This window comes from Symphalangus syndactylus, chromosome 11 (genome assembly GCF_028878055.3).
Source record: "Symphalangus syndactylus isolate Jambi chromosome 11, NHGRI_mSymSyn1-v2.1_pri, whole genome shotgun sequence".
In the NCBI taxonomy this organism is placed as follows: domain Eukaryota; kingdom Metazoa; phylum Chordata; class Mammalia; order Primates; family Hylobatidae; genus Symphalangus; species Symphalangus syndactylus.
In genome coordinates this window covers 118,876,998-118,894,035 of record NC_072433.2, presented here as the reverse complement: position 1 = coordinate 118,894,035, position 17,038 = coordinate 118,876,998, and the positions used below count along the sequence as shown (strand labels likewise).

At 41.2% G+C, this 17,038-nt stretch overlaps 1 protein-coding gene across 2 annotated transcripts in view; it reads left to right on the top strand.

Annotated features, from left to right (window-relative positions):
* MEIKIN (meiotic kinetochore factor) overlaps positions 1-17,038 on the top strand; it is a 147,955-nt gene that overhangs the window by 53,795 nt on the left and 77,122 nt on the right. For both annotated transcript variants that reach the window (XM_055299352.2, XM_055299351.2), the window contains exon 9: positions 12,200-12,270. In XM_055299352.2, coding sequence (XP_055155327.1) covers positions 12,200-12,270 — 71 coding nt within the window. The remainder of the gene's footprint in view (positions 1-12,199; positions 12,271-17,038) is intronic.

The window sequence follows — 17,038 nt, the reverse complement described above, 5'->3', positions numbered from 1 at the left end:
CCTCCAGACCCTGGGCAAGTCCAGAGTGGCCGTCCATGAGCCAGGAATTAGAGTGAAAACCCTTAGCAGTCTACTTGGTGTTCTGTTGTACTGTGGCTGAGCTGACACTCATACCATGGGACATAGTCCTTCCCACTCTTCTCTCTTCTTTCCACAGGCAGAGGAGCCTCACCCTGCAGCCACAGCCACCACAGGCCCATGGGGAGTACTGCCAGGCTACCCACCAGTGTTCCTTTAAGGCCCAAGGGCTCTTCAGTCAGCTTGTGGTAAATGCTGCCTGGGACTCACCCTTCAGAGCAGTGGACTCCTCTCTGGCCCAGGGCACATCCAGAAATGCTGTCCAAGAGCCAAGGCCTGGAATTAGGGACCCCCAAGAGCCTGCTTGGTGCTCTACCCTTCTGTGGCTGAGCTGGTATCTAAGGTGCAAGATAAAATCTCCTTTACATTTCCCTTGCTTTTCTCAGGCAGAGAGTCTCTCCCCATAACCACCATAGCTGGGCATGTGCTAAGTGTTACTTGCAGCCAGTCTCAGAGTCTCACCCGAGGGCCATGGTATACTACCTGGTATCATTGCTGGTTACTTAGGGCCCAAGGGCTCTTTAATCAGCAGGTGATGAAACCTGCCGGGACTGGGTCTTCCTTCCTTTCAAGGCAGTGAGTTCCCTTCTGGCCCAGGGTGTGTCTAGAAATGTTGTCTGGGAGCTAGAGCCTTTCTGCTCTTCCTGGTACCCTACCCTGCTGTGGCTGAGCTGGTATCCAAGATGGAAGACAATGTCCTCTTTACTCTTTTGTCTCTTCTCCTCAAGCAAAAGGAAGGGGTCTCTTTTGGAGCCATGAGCTGTGCAGCCTGGGGTTGTGAGAGGGGTGGCACAAGCACTCCCTTAGCTGCCTTGGCTGGTGTCTCAGTAGGTCACATCCCCGCTCCCCACCACTACCCCAGCTCTCCTGCCCCAAGTCCACTGGCTCTGAGCCCAGTTCAGCACTAGGACTCACCTGGGAGTTGCGGTCCTTGTAGCCTAGCCTTTCAAGTTTATTTAGGGCCCCAGAGCACTTTATTCCATAGTGGCAAGGCTTGCTGGAACTCAAGTTCTGACTGTTGGAATGGGCGATTTCCCTTTGGCTAGGTCTGGTTTAAATAATCCCTCCATGGGTGGGCACCAGCTGAGTTCAGCCCAGGTTTGCTTTCCACTTGACAGGGCAGCATTGAGTTCAGTGCAATGTCTCACAATCCCTGTACTCTCCTTCCAAATGCACAGATTCTGTCTACATGCCACAGGCCTGCTGTGGGGGGATGAAGGAGGTGTGGCATTGGTGATTCAAGACTGTCTTTCTTAACCTTTTCCAGTGCCTCTTTTAGGAACATGAAGTTAAAACCAGATACTGTGAGTGCTCATCTGAATTTTGGTTCTTATGAAGGTGCTTTTTGTGTGTAGATAGTTGTTAAATTGGTGTCCTTGCAGGGTCAATGATCAGTGGACTCTTCTATTTGGCCACCTTGCTTTGTCCTTCCTTATACATTTCTTAATTCAACAGGTCCAGCTGTGTTTCAGTTGTGTGCCAGGCTCTTCTACTAAGTGTTAAGAAATTCAGAAATGGTTGTTTTTCTTGCTGTCAAGGATTGTATGGTCTAGTAATAGAGATAAACAAATAAACAAGAAAGTACTTCTCAAGCAACTCCTGTTCAGACTTGCAATCTTAATTGCCAACATCAGTCATTAAATGTGGGAGTTTTTCAAAGTTAGTTCCTAGATTCTAATCTCTTTTTATCTTCTGCCTGATATGTATGGGTGTCATGTAACAGGCAGGATTTCCAGGTTTTCTCTTAACCCAGACTCTCCTCCTCTGAGGTTAAGACCATTATATGTAGCTGCCTTCTAGATATCACCTCTTGGATATTTTAGAGGCATCTCAGTTTAGTGTTCGTTAATTTAGTTCATTGAGCAAATATTTATTAAGCACCTAAGTATGACACAAACTGTTTTAGTTACTGGGAAACATGACAGTATCCTTACCCTAATAGAACAAATGTTACATAGTGGAAAAAAATAATAAACAGATAAATATATAACATCAGTAGAAATAACAGTAACTAAGGAATATAAGGTAGGGTAAAGAGGTGTAACTAGGCATGCTATTTTAGATAGAGCAATCAGGATAGGCCTTTCTGAGGAGGTGAGAGCCTGAATAAAGTTAGAGAGTCAGCCTTGTGGAAACCTGGGGGGCAGAGCATGCCAGGCAAAGGGAATAATAAGTGAAAAATCCATGAGATGGGAATGTGCTTGGCATGTTTGAGGGAGAGGAAAGAAGTCAGCGTGGCTGGAGCACAGTGAGTAGGAAGACGAATGGTTGAAATTGTGGTCAGAGAGCTAACCAGGTTGTATAGAGTCTTGTATACTATTGTAAGGACTACGGATTTTATTCTAAATGTACTGAGAAATACGTCTTAGATCATCTTAGAGCAGAGGGATGACATGATCAGATATATATTTTTATTTTACATTTTATTTCATTTTAAATGAATTTAAATAGCCCCATAGGTCGGTAGCTACAACACCGGACATTACCATTTTAGGATATTCATGTATGTTGTAGTAAGATGGAAAATAATCTAAATATAAATCTGAGGAACTACTGTGTTTCACCTATTCTTTCTGCTTTATCCATTACTCCAGAGGAGCAATCTCTAAGCTGGAGAAACTCCAAGCTTCCAAGAGCCCTTGAGTTCTATGTGTCTGGGTCCAGTGCATCTGTGGTCCTAAGGTTCTAAGAGGTGGTACTTTTCTATGTTCCAAAGACTCAGATTATATATTTTAGAATTATCATTTTGGCTGTTATGTGGAGAATAGACTAAGAGGGCAAGAGTAGAAGCAAGGAGACCTTATTAAACTATTACAGTGATCAGATAATAGTGTTTTAAACCATGATGGTAGCAGTGGTCTGATTTGGAATATATTTTAAAGGCAGGCATACCAGGAATTTGTGATTAGGCTGGATATTAGATAAGATAAAAAAAGAGAAGTCAAGGGTGAGTATTAAATTCTTGAAAAATCGGATGAATGATGGTACCATTTATTGAGATGGGAGCACTATAGGGCAGACCAAGTTGGGAGAATGGTTAAGAGAATTTTTTTGGATATATTAAATTTGATCTGGCAGCCCATACACATTATGTTTTGTGAAAGAACACACATGTATATACTATATAATTTCATATATATAAAGTTCAAGAACAGGCAAGACTCTTCTGGGTGACATGTCAAAACAGTGGTAGTCTTTGGAAAAAGGGTGCCAACAAGGAAAGAACACATAGAAAACTTCACAGGTGCTGGAAATATTTTGTATCTTGATCTGGGTGGTAGATACATGGATGAATACATATATACCAAGATTGTGACTGTTATTATATATATGGTATACTTCAATAAAATATTTAAAAACTGAAAGGCTTATTAGCTTTCAAGTGGAGATGTCACGAAGGCAGTTTATGATGCAGGAGTCTGGAGAACTCCAGACCAGACACTGGGGCTATGGATACACATTTGGAGTCAGCAAAGAGATGTTTTGAAGCCATAGGATTAAATGAAATCATGTAGGAGGTAAAAATAATTTTTAAAAACCACAGTGAATGGAAATGGAAATGGGACACTCCAACATTTAGAGGTAGGGAAAGGGAGAAATATTCAGCAAAAAAAAAAAAAACTGAGACCTAATGGCTGGTGCTGTAGTAGGAAAACCAGGAAAGAATGATGAAGCCAGGAGAGGAGAGTGTTTTAAGGAGGGAATAATACCAGCTATGACAAAAGTTATCAAGATTATGAAATCAGGTGGAGCCAAGATGGCCGAATAGGAACAGCTCCAGTCTACAGCTCCCAGCGTGAGCGATGCAGAAGACGGGTGATTTCTGCATTTCCAATTGAGGTACCAGGTTCATCTCACTGGGGAGTGCTGGGCAGTGGGTGCAGGACAGTGGGTGCAGCACACGATGTGTGAGCCGAAGCAGGGCGAGGCATCGCCTCACCCGGGAAGTGCAAGGAGTCAGGGAATTCCCTTTCCTAGTCAAAGAAAGGGGTGACAGACAGCACCTGGAAAATCGGGTCACTCCCACCCTAATACTGTGCTTTTCCAACGGGCTTAACAAACGGCACACCAGGAGATTATATCCTGCACCTGGCTCGGAGGGTCCTACGCCCATAGAGCCTCGCTCATTGCTAGCACAGCAGTCTGAGATCAAACTGCAAGGTGGCAGTGAGGCTGGGGGAGGGGCGCCCGCCATTGCCCAGGCTTCGGTAGGTAAACAAAGCGGTGGGAAGCTCGAACTGCGTGGAGCCCAACACAGCTCAAGGAGGCCTGCTTGCCTCTGTAGGCTCCACCTCTGGGGGCAGGGCACAGACAAACAAAAGACAGCAATAACCTCTGCAGACTTAAATGTCCCTGTCTGACAGCTTGGAATAGAGTAGTGGTTCTCACAGCATGCAGCTTGAGATCTGAGAACAGGCAGACTGCCTCCTCAGGTGGGTCCCTGACCCCCAAGTAGCCTAACTGGGAGGCACCCCCCAGTAGGGGTGGACTGACACCTCACACGGCCAGCCGGGTACTCCTCTGAGACAAAACTTCCAGAGGAACAATGAGGCAGCAGCATTTGCAGTTCACCAGTTTCCACTCTTCTGCAGCTACAGCTGCTGATACCCAGGCAAACAGGGTCTGGAGTGGACCTCCAGCAAACTCCAACAGACCTGCAGCTGAGGGTCCTGACTGTTAGAAGGAAAACTAACAAACAGAAAGGACATCCACACCAAAACCCCATCTGTACGTCACCATCATCAAAGACCAAAGGTAGATAAAACAACGAAGATGGGGAAAAAACAGCAGAAAAACCGGAAACTCTAAAAATCAGAGCGCCTCTCCTCCTACAAAGGAATGCAGCTCCTCACCAGCAATGGAACAAAGCTGGACGGAGAATGACTTTGACGAGTTGAGAGAAGAAGGCTTCAGAAGATCAAACTACTCGGAGCTGAAGGAGGAGTTTGAACCAATGGCAAAGAAGTTAAAAACTTTCAAAAAAAATTAGACGAATGGCTAACTAGAATAACCAATGCAGAGAAGTCCTTAAAAGACCTGATGGAGCTGAAAACCAAGGCAGGAGAACTACGTGATGAATACACAAGCCTCAATAACCAATGAGATCAACTGGAAGAAAGGATATCGGCGATGGAAAACGAAATGAATGAAATGAAGCGTGAAGAGAAGTTTAGAGAAAAAATAATAAGAAGAAACGAACAAAGCCTCCAAGAAATACGGGACTATGTGAAAAGACAAAATCTGTGCCTGATTGGTGTACCTGAAAGTCACGGGGAGAAGGGAACCAAATTGGAAAACACTCTGCAGGATATTATCCAGGAGAACTTCCCCAATCTAGCAAGGCAGGCCAACATTCAAATTCAGGAAATACAGATAATGCCACAAAGATACTCCTCGAGAAGAGCAACTCCAAGACACATAATTGTCAGACTCACCAAAGTTGAAATGAAGGAAAAAATGTTAAGGGCAGCCAGAGAGAAAGCTCGGGTTACCTACAAAGGGAAGCCCATCAGACTAACAGCTGATATCTCGGGAGAAAGATCTCTCTGATCTCTCAACAAGCTAGAAGAGGGTGGGGGCCAATATTCAACATTCTTAAAGAAAAGAATTTTCAACCCAGAATTTCATATCCAGCCAAACTAAGCTTCATAAGTGAAGGAGAAATAACATCCTTTACAGAAAAACAAAGGCTGAGGGACTTTGTCACCACCAGGCCTGCCCTAAAAGAGCTCCTGAAGGAAGCACTAAACATGGAAAGGAATAACCGGTAGCAGCCACTGCAAAAACATGCCAAATGGTAAAGACCATCAAGGCTAGGAAGAAACTGCATCAACTAACGAGCAAAATAAACAGCTAGCATCATAACGACAGGATCAAATTCACACATAACAATACTAACCTTAAATGTAAATGGGCTAAATGCTCCAATTGAAAGGCACAGACTGGCAAATTGGATAAAGAGTCAAGACCCATCAGTGTGCTGTATTCAGGAAACCCATCTCACATGCAGAGACACACATAGGCTCAAAATAAAGGGATGGAGGAAGATCTATCAAGCAAATGGAAAACAAAAAATGGCATGGGTTGCAATCCTAGTCTTGGATAAAACAGACTTTAAACCAACAAAGATCAAAAGAGACAAAGAAGGCCATTACATAATGGTAAAGGGATCATTCAACAAGAATAACTAACTATCCTAAATATATATGCACCCAACACAGGAGCACCCAGATTCATAAAACAAGTCCTTAGTGACCTACAAAGTGACTTAGACTCCCACACAATAATAATGGGAGACTTTAACACCCCACTGTCAACATTAGACAGATCAACGAAACAGAAAGTTAACAAGGATATCCAGGAATTGAACTCAGCTCTACACCAAGCGGACCTAATAGACATCTATAGAACTCTCTACCCCAAATCAGCAGAATATACTTTCTTCTCAGCATGACACCACACCTATTCCAAAATTGACCACATAGTTGGAAGTAAAGCATTCCTCAGCAAATGTAAAAGAACAGAATTTACAACAAACTGTCTCTCAGACCACAGTGCAATCAAACTAGAACTCAGGATTAAGAAACTCACTCAAAACTGCTCAACTACATGGAAACTGAACAATCTGCTCCTGAATGACTACTGGGTACATAACGAAATGAAGGCAGAAATAAAGATGTTCTTTGAAACCAACGAGAACAAAGACACAACATACCAGAATCTCTGGGACACATTCAAAGCAGTGTGTAGAGGGAAATTTATAGCACTAAATGCCCACAAGAGAAAGCAGGAAAGATCTAAAATTGACACCCTAACATCACAATTAAAAGAACTACAGAAGCAAGAGCAAAGACATTCAAAAGCTAGCAGAAGGCAAGTAATAAGTAAGATCAGAGCAGAACTGAAGGAAACAGAGACACAAAAAACCCTTCAAAAAATCAATGAATCCAGGAGCTGGTTTTTTGAAAAGATCAACAAAATTGATAGACTGCTAGCAAGACTAATAAAAGAGAGAAGAATCGAATAGATGCAATAAAAAATGACAAAGGAGATATCACCACCGATCCCACAGAAATACAAACTACCATCAGAGAATACTATAAACACCTCTATGCAAATAAACTAGAAAATCTAGAGGAAATGGATAAATTCCTGGACACATACACCCTCCCAAGACTAAACCAGGAAGAGGTTGAATCTCTGAATAGACCAATAACAGGCTCTGAAACTGAGGCAATAATTAATAGCTTACCAACCAAAAAAAGTCCAGGACTGGATGGATTCACAGCCGAATTCTACCAGAGGTGCAAGGGGGAGCTGGTACCATTCCTTCTGAAACTATTCCAACCAACAGAAAAAGAGGGAATCCTCCCTAACTCATTTTATGAGTCCAGCATCATCCTGATACCAAAGCCTGGTAGAGACACAACAAAAAAACAGAATTTTAGACCAATATCCTTGATGCACATCGATGCAAAAATACTCAATAAAATACTGGCAAACCGAATCCAGCAACACATCAAAAAGCTTACCCACCATGATCAAGTGGGCTTCATCCCTGGGATGCAAGGCTGGTTCAACAAGTGAAAATCAGTAAATGTAATCCAGCATATAAACAGAACCAAAGACAAAAACCACATGATAATCTCAATAGATGCAGAAAAGGCCTTTGACAAAATTCAACAACCTTTCATGCTAAAAACTCTCAATAAATTAGGTATTGATGGGACATATCTCAAAATAATAAGAGCTATCTATGACAAACCCACAGCCAATATCATACTGAATGGACAAAAACTGGAAGCATTCCCTTTGAAAACTGGCACAAGACAGGGATGCCCTCTCTCACCACTCCTATTCAACATAGTGTTGGAAGTTCTGGCCAGGGCAATCAGGCAGGAGAAGGAAATAAAGGGCATTCAATTAGGAAAAGAGAAAGTCAACTTGTCCCTGTTTGCAGATGACATGACTGTATATCTAGAAAACCCCATTGTCTCAACCCAAAATCTCCTTCAGCTGATAAGCAACTTCAGCAAAGTCTCAGGATACAAAATCAATGTGCAAAAATCACAAGCATTCTTATACACCAATAACAGACAAACAGAGAGCCAAATCATGAGTGAACTCCCATTCACACTTGCTCCAAAGAGAATAAAATACCTAGGAATCCAACTTACAAGGGATGTGAAGGACCTCTTCAAGGAGAACTACAAATCATTGCTCAGTGAAGTAAAAGAGGATACAACAAATGGAAGAACATTCCATGCTCATGGGTAGGAAGAATCAATATCGTGAAAATGGCCATACTGCCCAAGGTAATGTATAGATTCAATGCCATCCCCATCAAGCTACCAATGACTTTCTTCACAGAATTGGAAGTAACTACTTTAAAGTTCATATGGAACCAAAAAAGAGCCCACATTGCCAAGTCAATCCTAAGCCAAAAGAACAAAGCTGGAGGCATCACGCTACCTGACTTCAAACTATACTACAAGGCTACAGTAACCAAAACAGCATGGTACTGGTACCAAAACAGAGATATAGACCAATGGAACAGAACAGAGCCTTCAGAAATAATGCCACATATCTACAACTATCTGATCTTTGACAAACCTGACAAAAACAAGCAATGGGGAAAGGATTCCCTATTTAATAAATGGTGCTGGGAAAACTGGCTAGCCATATGTAGAAAGCTGAAACTGGATCCCTTCCTTACACCTTATACAAAAATTAATTCAAGATGGATTAAAGACTTACATGTTAGACCTAAAACCATAAAAACCCTAGAAGAAAACCTAGGCAATACCATTCAGGACATAGGCATGGGCAAGGACTTCATGTCTAAGACACCAAAAGCAATGGCAACAAAAGACAAAATTGACAAATGGGATCTAATTAAACCAAAGAGCTTCTGCACAGCAAAAGAAACTACCATCAGAGTGAACAGACAACCTACAGAATGGGAGAAAATTTTCGCAACCTACTCATCTGACAAAGGGCTAATATCCAGAATCTACAATGAACTCAACAAATTTACAAGTAAAAAACAAACAACCCCATCAAAAAGTGGGCAAAGGATATGAACAGACACTTTTCAAAAGAAGACATTTATGCAGCCAAAAAACACATGAAAAAATGCTCATAATCACTGGCCATCAGAGAAATGCAAATCAAAACCACAATGAGATGCCATCTCACACCAGTTAGAATGGCGATCATTAAAAAGTCAGGGAACAACAGGTGCTGGAGAGGATGTGGAGAAATAGGCACACTTTTACACTGTTGGTGGGACTGTAAACTAGTCCAACCATTGTGGAAGTCAGTGTGGCGATTCCTCAGGGATCTAGAACTAGAAATACCATTTGACCCAGCCATCCCATTACTGGGTATATACCCAAAGGATTATAAATCATGCTGCTATAAAGACACATGCACACATATGTGTATTGCAGCACTATTCACAATAGCAAAGACTTGGAACCAACCCAAATGTCCAACAATTATAGACTGGATTAAGAAAATGTGGCACGTACACACCATGGAATACTATGCAGCCATAAAAAATGATGAGTTCATGTCCTTTGTAGGGACATGGATGAAGCTGGAAACCGTCATTCTCAGCAAACTATCGCAAGGACAAAAAAACAAACACCGCATGTTCTCACTCACGGTGGGAATTGAACAATGAGAACACATGGGCACAGGAAGGGGAACATCACACTCCAGGGACTGTTGTGGGGTGGGGGGAGGGGGGAGGGATAGCATTAGTAGAGATACCTAATGCTAAATGACGAGTTAATGGGTGCAGCACACCAACATGGCACATGTATACGTATGTAACAAACCTGCACGTTGTGCACATGTACCCTAAAACTTAAAGTATAATAATAATGAAATTTTAAAAAAGATTATGAAATCAAATGACGATTGAGGACTAAGAATTGTCACAGCCAAGACCTAACCTGGTCCTACGCTATTGTCCTCCAGGTTGGTTAGCAGATGTGGTTTAGCAAACCAGAAACCTGAGGGTCATCCTTAACACTTCCTTTTTTGTCATTTCTCAGGCTAATATCTAATCTATTTCCAAATCTGGCAGGAGTTATTAGTCTCTAGGATTAACAGATTTAGCAAATAAAGTTACAGAATACCCAGTTAAATTTGAATTATAATAAACAGCAAATAATTTTTAAGATAAATATGTCCTAAATATTGCTCATGCTTGTGATATTAAATGTGATATACTAAAATATTATTCATTGTTTATTTGATATTCACATTTAACTGGGCATAGTGTATTTTATCTGGCAACCCTATTAGCCTCTGTAGTGAGGCTGAGGAATACATAAGAAATACACAGATCATAAAAAGAAGGACTTTGTAATGGTAAATTAAGGAGCTTGAGTTTAACTTGGGGGCAGTAGAAAGCCTTTGAAGAGTTTTAAGCAAAAAATATTTGCATTTTAAGTATACAAGGATAATGGACTGCAGAGGGAGGTGAATTGAAATGCTGTTGAAACTAAAGAAAAATCTTCTGGTGCCTTAATTCAAGGTAATATTGTTAAGAATAAAGAAAAGCTGGACCAGGTATCATGGCTTATGCCTGTAATCCCAGTACTTTGGGAGGCCGAGGTAGGCAGATCACTTGAGGTCAGGAGTTTGAGACCAGCCTGGCCAACATGGTGAGACCCCATTTCTACTTAAAAAAAAAAAGTAGGCTGAGCATGTTGGGTCACGTCTGTAATCCCAACACTTTGAGGGGCCGAGGCGGGCAGATAACCTGAGGTCAGGAGTTTGAGAGCAGCCTGGCCAACATGGGGAAACCCTGTCTCTACTTAAAAAAAAAAAAACAAAAAGAAACCAAAAATTAGCAGGGCGTGGTGGCAGGCACCTGTAATCCCATCCACTCGGGAGTCTGAGACGGGAGAATCGCTTGAACCCGGGAGGTGGAGGTTGCAGTGAGCCTAGATCATGCCACTGCACTCCAGCCTGGGCGACAAAGAGCAAAACTCTGTCTCAAAAAAATTATATATATATATATATATATATATATATATATATATACACACATATATACATACATACATACATACATACATATGAATTAGCTGGGCATGGTGGTGTGTGCCTCACCTACTTGGGAGGCTGAGGCAGGAGAATTGCTTGAACCTGAGAGATGGAGTTTGCCGTGAGCCTGGGTCGCGCCATTGCCCTCCAGCCCGGGGAACAGAGTGAGACTCCATCTCAAAAAAAGAAAAAGAAAAGCTGAATATGCAATTTTAAATGCATATGATAGGCAAAATTGGCACATAGCAGACACTCAATAAATACTTATTGCTTGGATTGAGTCCAGAGAGAGGAAAAGGGAAGACTCAAGACTGAAGAAGAGACATAAAAAGGAGCCAGGTTAGAAATGTTCCAGCCTGTTGAAGTAAGGTCCAGTGAGGTAGGACAGGAAAGGTTTCTGCTGATATTGGTGGAAGTGCAACTGGATACTTTGGATTTGGAAGTAAATAGGAGGAGAGGAAATAAAGTTGATATATGTGGACAGATCTTTTAAGAAATTTGCCTGTGGGCAAGAGGAGGTATAGGGGCTGTAGCAGGAGTTGGATATGAGGTACAAGGAAAGTTTTTGATGAGAGAGGCTTGAGAATGTTTAAAATGCTGATAGAAAAGTTGCAGTAAACAGGTACACTAAAAGCCGAGGCTTTGCCACTGTACAATTTTTCCATATAACCAAAAACCACTTGTACCCCTAAAGCTATTGAAATTTAAAAAAGGAAAAAAGAAAAAATTGTAGTAGAAAAAGAGCTTGAAAATGTGGAGAGTGGAAATGATAGGATAATGAATGAAGAATTATAATCACATGCAACCTTCCCTACTAACTGAAATATTTTATATATTTTTTATTTGCTTCTGTGAAACCTGGAGCTCTCAAGGATGTTTTTGTTATTCAACATACATTAATTTTTCTTGTTTAATTATTGACAAAGGTGCAGTCATTAAAATCAGGGGTTTTAAAAATATTGTTTTGTTTTGTCAAATTTGAATTCTCTTGTCCTTTGGACTCATAGTTAATGACGGATGAAATAAGTAGAATACTGAACTATGTTTTTATTTATAGATAATGCAGCTTGTGAGATTTTGCTTGCTGAGAAAACTTGCCCTTCAACTCCTGAAAAAACAAAGAAAAAAGCAAGTATTGAAGCAGCATAACTACATAAATCATAATACATTTCATCAATGAAGAATATACTTTTAACTAACAGTTTAAATTTGCTTTTTTTTTTTTTAACGAAATGGTGTCTCATTCTGTCACCCAGGTTAGAGTTCAGAGTTCAGTGCTGCGATCATAGCTCACTACAGCCTTGAACTTCTGGGCTCAGGCTGTTTTCCTGTTTCAGCCTCCCAAGTAACTGGAACTACAGGCATGCATGCACTACCATGCCCAGCTAATTTTTGAATTTTTTTGTAGAGATGGGATATCACTTGTTGTCCAGGCTCATCTCAAACTCATGGCCTCAAGTGATCCTACCACCTCAGCCTCCCAAAGTGCTGGAATTACAGGCATGAGCCACTGTACCCAGCCTTAACCAATACTTTTTTTTTTGAGACAGAGTTTCACTCTGTCATCCAGGGTGGAGTGCAGTGGCAAGATCTTGGCTCACTGCAAGCTCTGCCTCCTGGGTTCATGCCATTCTCCTGCCTCAGCCTCCCGAGTAGCTGGGACTAAGGGTGCCCGCCACCACGCCTGGATAATTTTTTGTATTTTTAGTAGAGACGGTTTCACCGTGTTAGCCAGGATGGTCTCGATCTCCTGACCTTGTGATCCACCTGCCTCGGCCTCCCAAAATGCGGGGATTACAGGCGTGAGCCACTGTGCCCGGCCAACCAATACTTTTATAGGAATTCTTTTTCAGCTATTTAAGTCAATAATTAAAAGCATTTTGGGAGTTTATCAAATAGATTATTCAATTTATGAAAAAGCTATGCAGCTTATAAATGAGTATATACTCTATATTTAAGTTTAATGAAAGAGAATGAAAATGTATAGTAGTCCCCCCTTATCTGTGAGGGATATATCCCAAGACCCCCAGTGGATATGGATAGTACTGAACCCTATATATACTACATGTTTTTGATCTGATAACTGAGACAGCTACTGAGTAACTAATGAGCGGATAGTGTGTCTATCATGGATATGCTGGATAAAGGGATGATTGATCCTGGAGTGGACTGGACTGAGGGGGATGGCACACGATTTCATCGTGCTACTCAGAATGGTGTGCAATTTAAAACTTACAAATTGTTTATTTCCAGAACTTTCCATTTTATATTTTGGATTGTGATTGACCACAGGTAACTGAAACTGTGGTAGACAAAACTGTGGATGGGTGATGGGTGGGGGGGAGGACCAGTTTACTTTACATTTTTTCCAACTTTCCTTTGAATAATGCTGAAGATTACTTATGAATCATTATGTTAGGCATGGAATCTGGATCTTTTTTTTTTGCATTCTTTTGTTTTTTTTGAGAAAAGGTCTTGCTCTGTCACCCAGGCTGGAGTGCAGTGGCTTGCTCACCACTTACTGTAACCTTGATCTCCTCAGACTCAAATCATTCTCTTGCCTCAGCCTACCTAGTAGCTGGGACTACAGGCACACACTGCCACAAATGGCTAATTTTCATATTTTTGGTAGAGACGTGGTTTCACCATGTTGCTCAGGCTGGCCTTGAACTCCTGGGTTCAAGCGATCCACCCGCTTCAACCTCCCAAAGTGTTGGTACAGGTGTGAGCCATCATGCCCAGCTGGAATCTGGAGGTCTTTAGGGAAAATTTTGGACTTTATTTTGTATATAGCAAGAGCTACTTTTTGAGTGGCTTTTCATTAATTGTGTATTTTCTTTATGGTGTTACAGGCAGGTTAGTAGTTAGTTTCCGTTTGTTTGTTTGTCTGTTTTTACCTATTTTACAGCTAAGAAAACTGAGATTTAGATTTTCACCAGTTTTTTGAGGAGGTTGTGGCAGGTCTTTCCGGATCTAAAGCCTATACTGTTTCTACTACACTAGATTGTCACTGTAAGGAATTAGAGAGCAAATAGAAAAGGGGCAAGAAGGTGAATAGGGAGACCCATTAGTAGGGAGTTACAAAGATTTTTGGTGACATATAGTGGTGGCTTTGACCAGGGTGTTTGATAGGAGAGATCAAGAAATACGCATGTATTCAAGATAATTTTGCCTGTAGAGTTGATAGATTGGATACAAATGATGAAGGAATAAGAAATGTTTAGAAAGACTTCTAGGTTTCTGTTTTGAGCATCTTTAGTGAATAAAGATGCTATTTAATGTGATAGGAAAGACAGGTGTTCTGAGGATGCATGAAGATGGAAATGTTGAGAAGGCCATTGGCTATCAATCTGGAGGTCGGGGAACAGATGTACTGTATTATAAATTTTTTTTAAGTCATGGAAACGGGTGAAATATCCTAAGAAAAAGTATCTATAGAGCAAGGAAGAGAAGTGGGCCCAGGTCAATCTCTGGAAAACTCCATAGTCAAGTACAAAAGGAAGAGTGGTGGAGAAGAGGAGAAAAATAAACAGAACGTAGTATCATAGAAATCAAGAGAGGAAATCATTTCACCCACAAAAGGGGGAATGATCAACAGTGTTGAATGCTGCTTGAACGTCCAGTATTATAAAGAATTTTTTTTGTTTTTTGTGTCTATGTTATTTTGATTATTTATTTACATTAAAAATATTAATTATTATGAGTGCTTAATAGCTGTATGTCTTTACGGGGTACATGTGATGTTTTGATAAAGGCACACAATGCATAATAATCAAATCAGGGTCAATGGGATATTCATCATCTCAAGAATTTATTGTTTCTTTGTGTTAGGAAGGAATTTAAAAGTCAATTGTAGGACTTCCAGTTTCCAGTGCAGCAATGTAAGAATCTTAGAAGTTGTCACTTTGTCCTAACAACAAGTAAAGTGCTGAACAAACTGAAAAGTCACCAGTTTTTTCTTGGGTCCATCAGAGAAGTAAGGTCATAGAGAAAACTGCTGCACCAAATATTGGAGAGACAAACAGGAGGATACAGAGAATCACAACTTACCAAAACAGAAACCCATGAACAGAAACCTCCATGGGAACCATTGCCAGGATAGGAAAACCTAAACAGTGTTGATTAATTGCTGGAGGCTGAATATGGACAAATCTGAGAGTCGTAGGTGGTCCCCCTGCCACTTTTGTGAGTTTTACTTCCAGGAGCTCTACCATCAGGTCTTCATGGTAAATGTTAGAGTAAAATCCTCTCATGCTTCTAGCAGTGGGAAGAGAAAGGAACTATTTGAAACAGAATGCTAGAATATTCGGGTTTTTTGTTTTTGTTTTTTGTAACAAGGCCTGGCCTCAGGAGAAAGTATTTTTCAGAACCTAACCTGCTGGGGGACCTATGTGGTAGACAAACTGGTTCTAAAGTTTATATGGAGAGGGAAAAGATACAGAATAGCCAACTCAATATTGAAGGAGAAAAAGTCAAAGGACTGATACTACTTGTATTTAAGACTTACTGTAAAGCTACAGTAATCAAGACAGAATGGGTTTGGTAAAAGAATAAACAGATCAATGGAACAGAATAGAGAGAGAGCCCAGAAATAGATCCATATAAATATAGTCAACTGATCTTTAACAAAGGAGCAAAGGCAATATAATGGAGAAAAGTTGGTATTTTCTACAAATGGTACTTGAATAACTGGACCCCCAAATGCAAAAACATGAACCTAGACGCAGACCTTATACCCTTCACAAGAATTAATCAAAATGGGTCATGGACCTAAATGTAAAATGTAAAACTATAAACCTTCTAGAAGATAACATAGGATAAAATCTAGGTGACCTTGAGTATGGTGATGACTTTGTTTTTTTGTTTTTTTTTTTTTTTTTTTTTTGAGACAGAGTCTCGCTCTGTCACCCAGGCTGGAGTGCAGTGGCGTGATCTCCGCTCACTGCAAGCTCCGCCTCCTGGGTTCACGCCATTCTCCTGCCTCAGCCTCTCCAAGTAGCTGGGACTACAGGCGCCCGCCACCACGCCCAGCTAAATTTTTTGTATTTTTAGTAGAGACGGGGTTTCACCGTGGTCTCGATCTCCTGACCTCGTGATCCGCCCGCCTTGGCCTCCCAAAGTGCTGGGATTACAAGCGTGAGCCACCGCGCCCGGCCGGTGATGACTTTTTAGATAGAATACCAAAGGCACAAGTGTAAAAGAAATAATTGATAACCTGGACTTCATTAAAATAAAAAAACTTCTGCTGTATGAAGGACAATGTCAAGATAATGAGATAACAAGCCACAGATTGGGAGACAATATTTGCAAGACATATAAAAGATTGTAAACCAACATAGACAAAGAAGCCTTAAAATTCAAAAATAAGGGCCAGGCACGGTGGCTCATGCCTGTAATCCTGGCACTTTGGGAGGCCAAGGCAGGCAGATCACTTGAGCCCACGAATTTGAGACAATCCTGGGCAACATTTTGGTTTTTTTTCTGTAGAGACAGAATCCCTGTCAGGAGGCTGAGATGGGAGGATTGCATGAGCCTGGGAGGTTAAGGCTGCAGTGAGCCCTGACCACACCTCTGCACACTGCTGCCTGGGCAACAGAGTGATACCCTGTCTCAAAAAACAAAAACAACAACAACAAAAAAAACCAACCAAACAAAAACCCTCAAGAATAAGAAAATGAAAAACCTAATGAAAAATGGGCCAAAGACCTGAACACACACCTCACAAAAGAAGATATACAAAAGGCAATAGTTTATGAAAAGTTGTTCAACATCATATGTCATTAGGCAATTACAATTGCAAATTAAAACAACAGTGAGTGGCTGGGTGCTGTGGCTTATGCCTGTAATCCCAAAATTTTGGGGAACTGAGGCAAGTGGATTGCTTGAGCACAGGGTT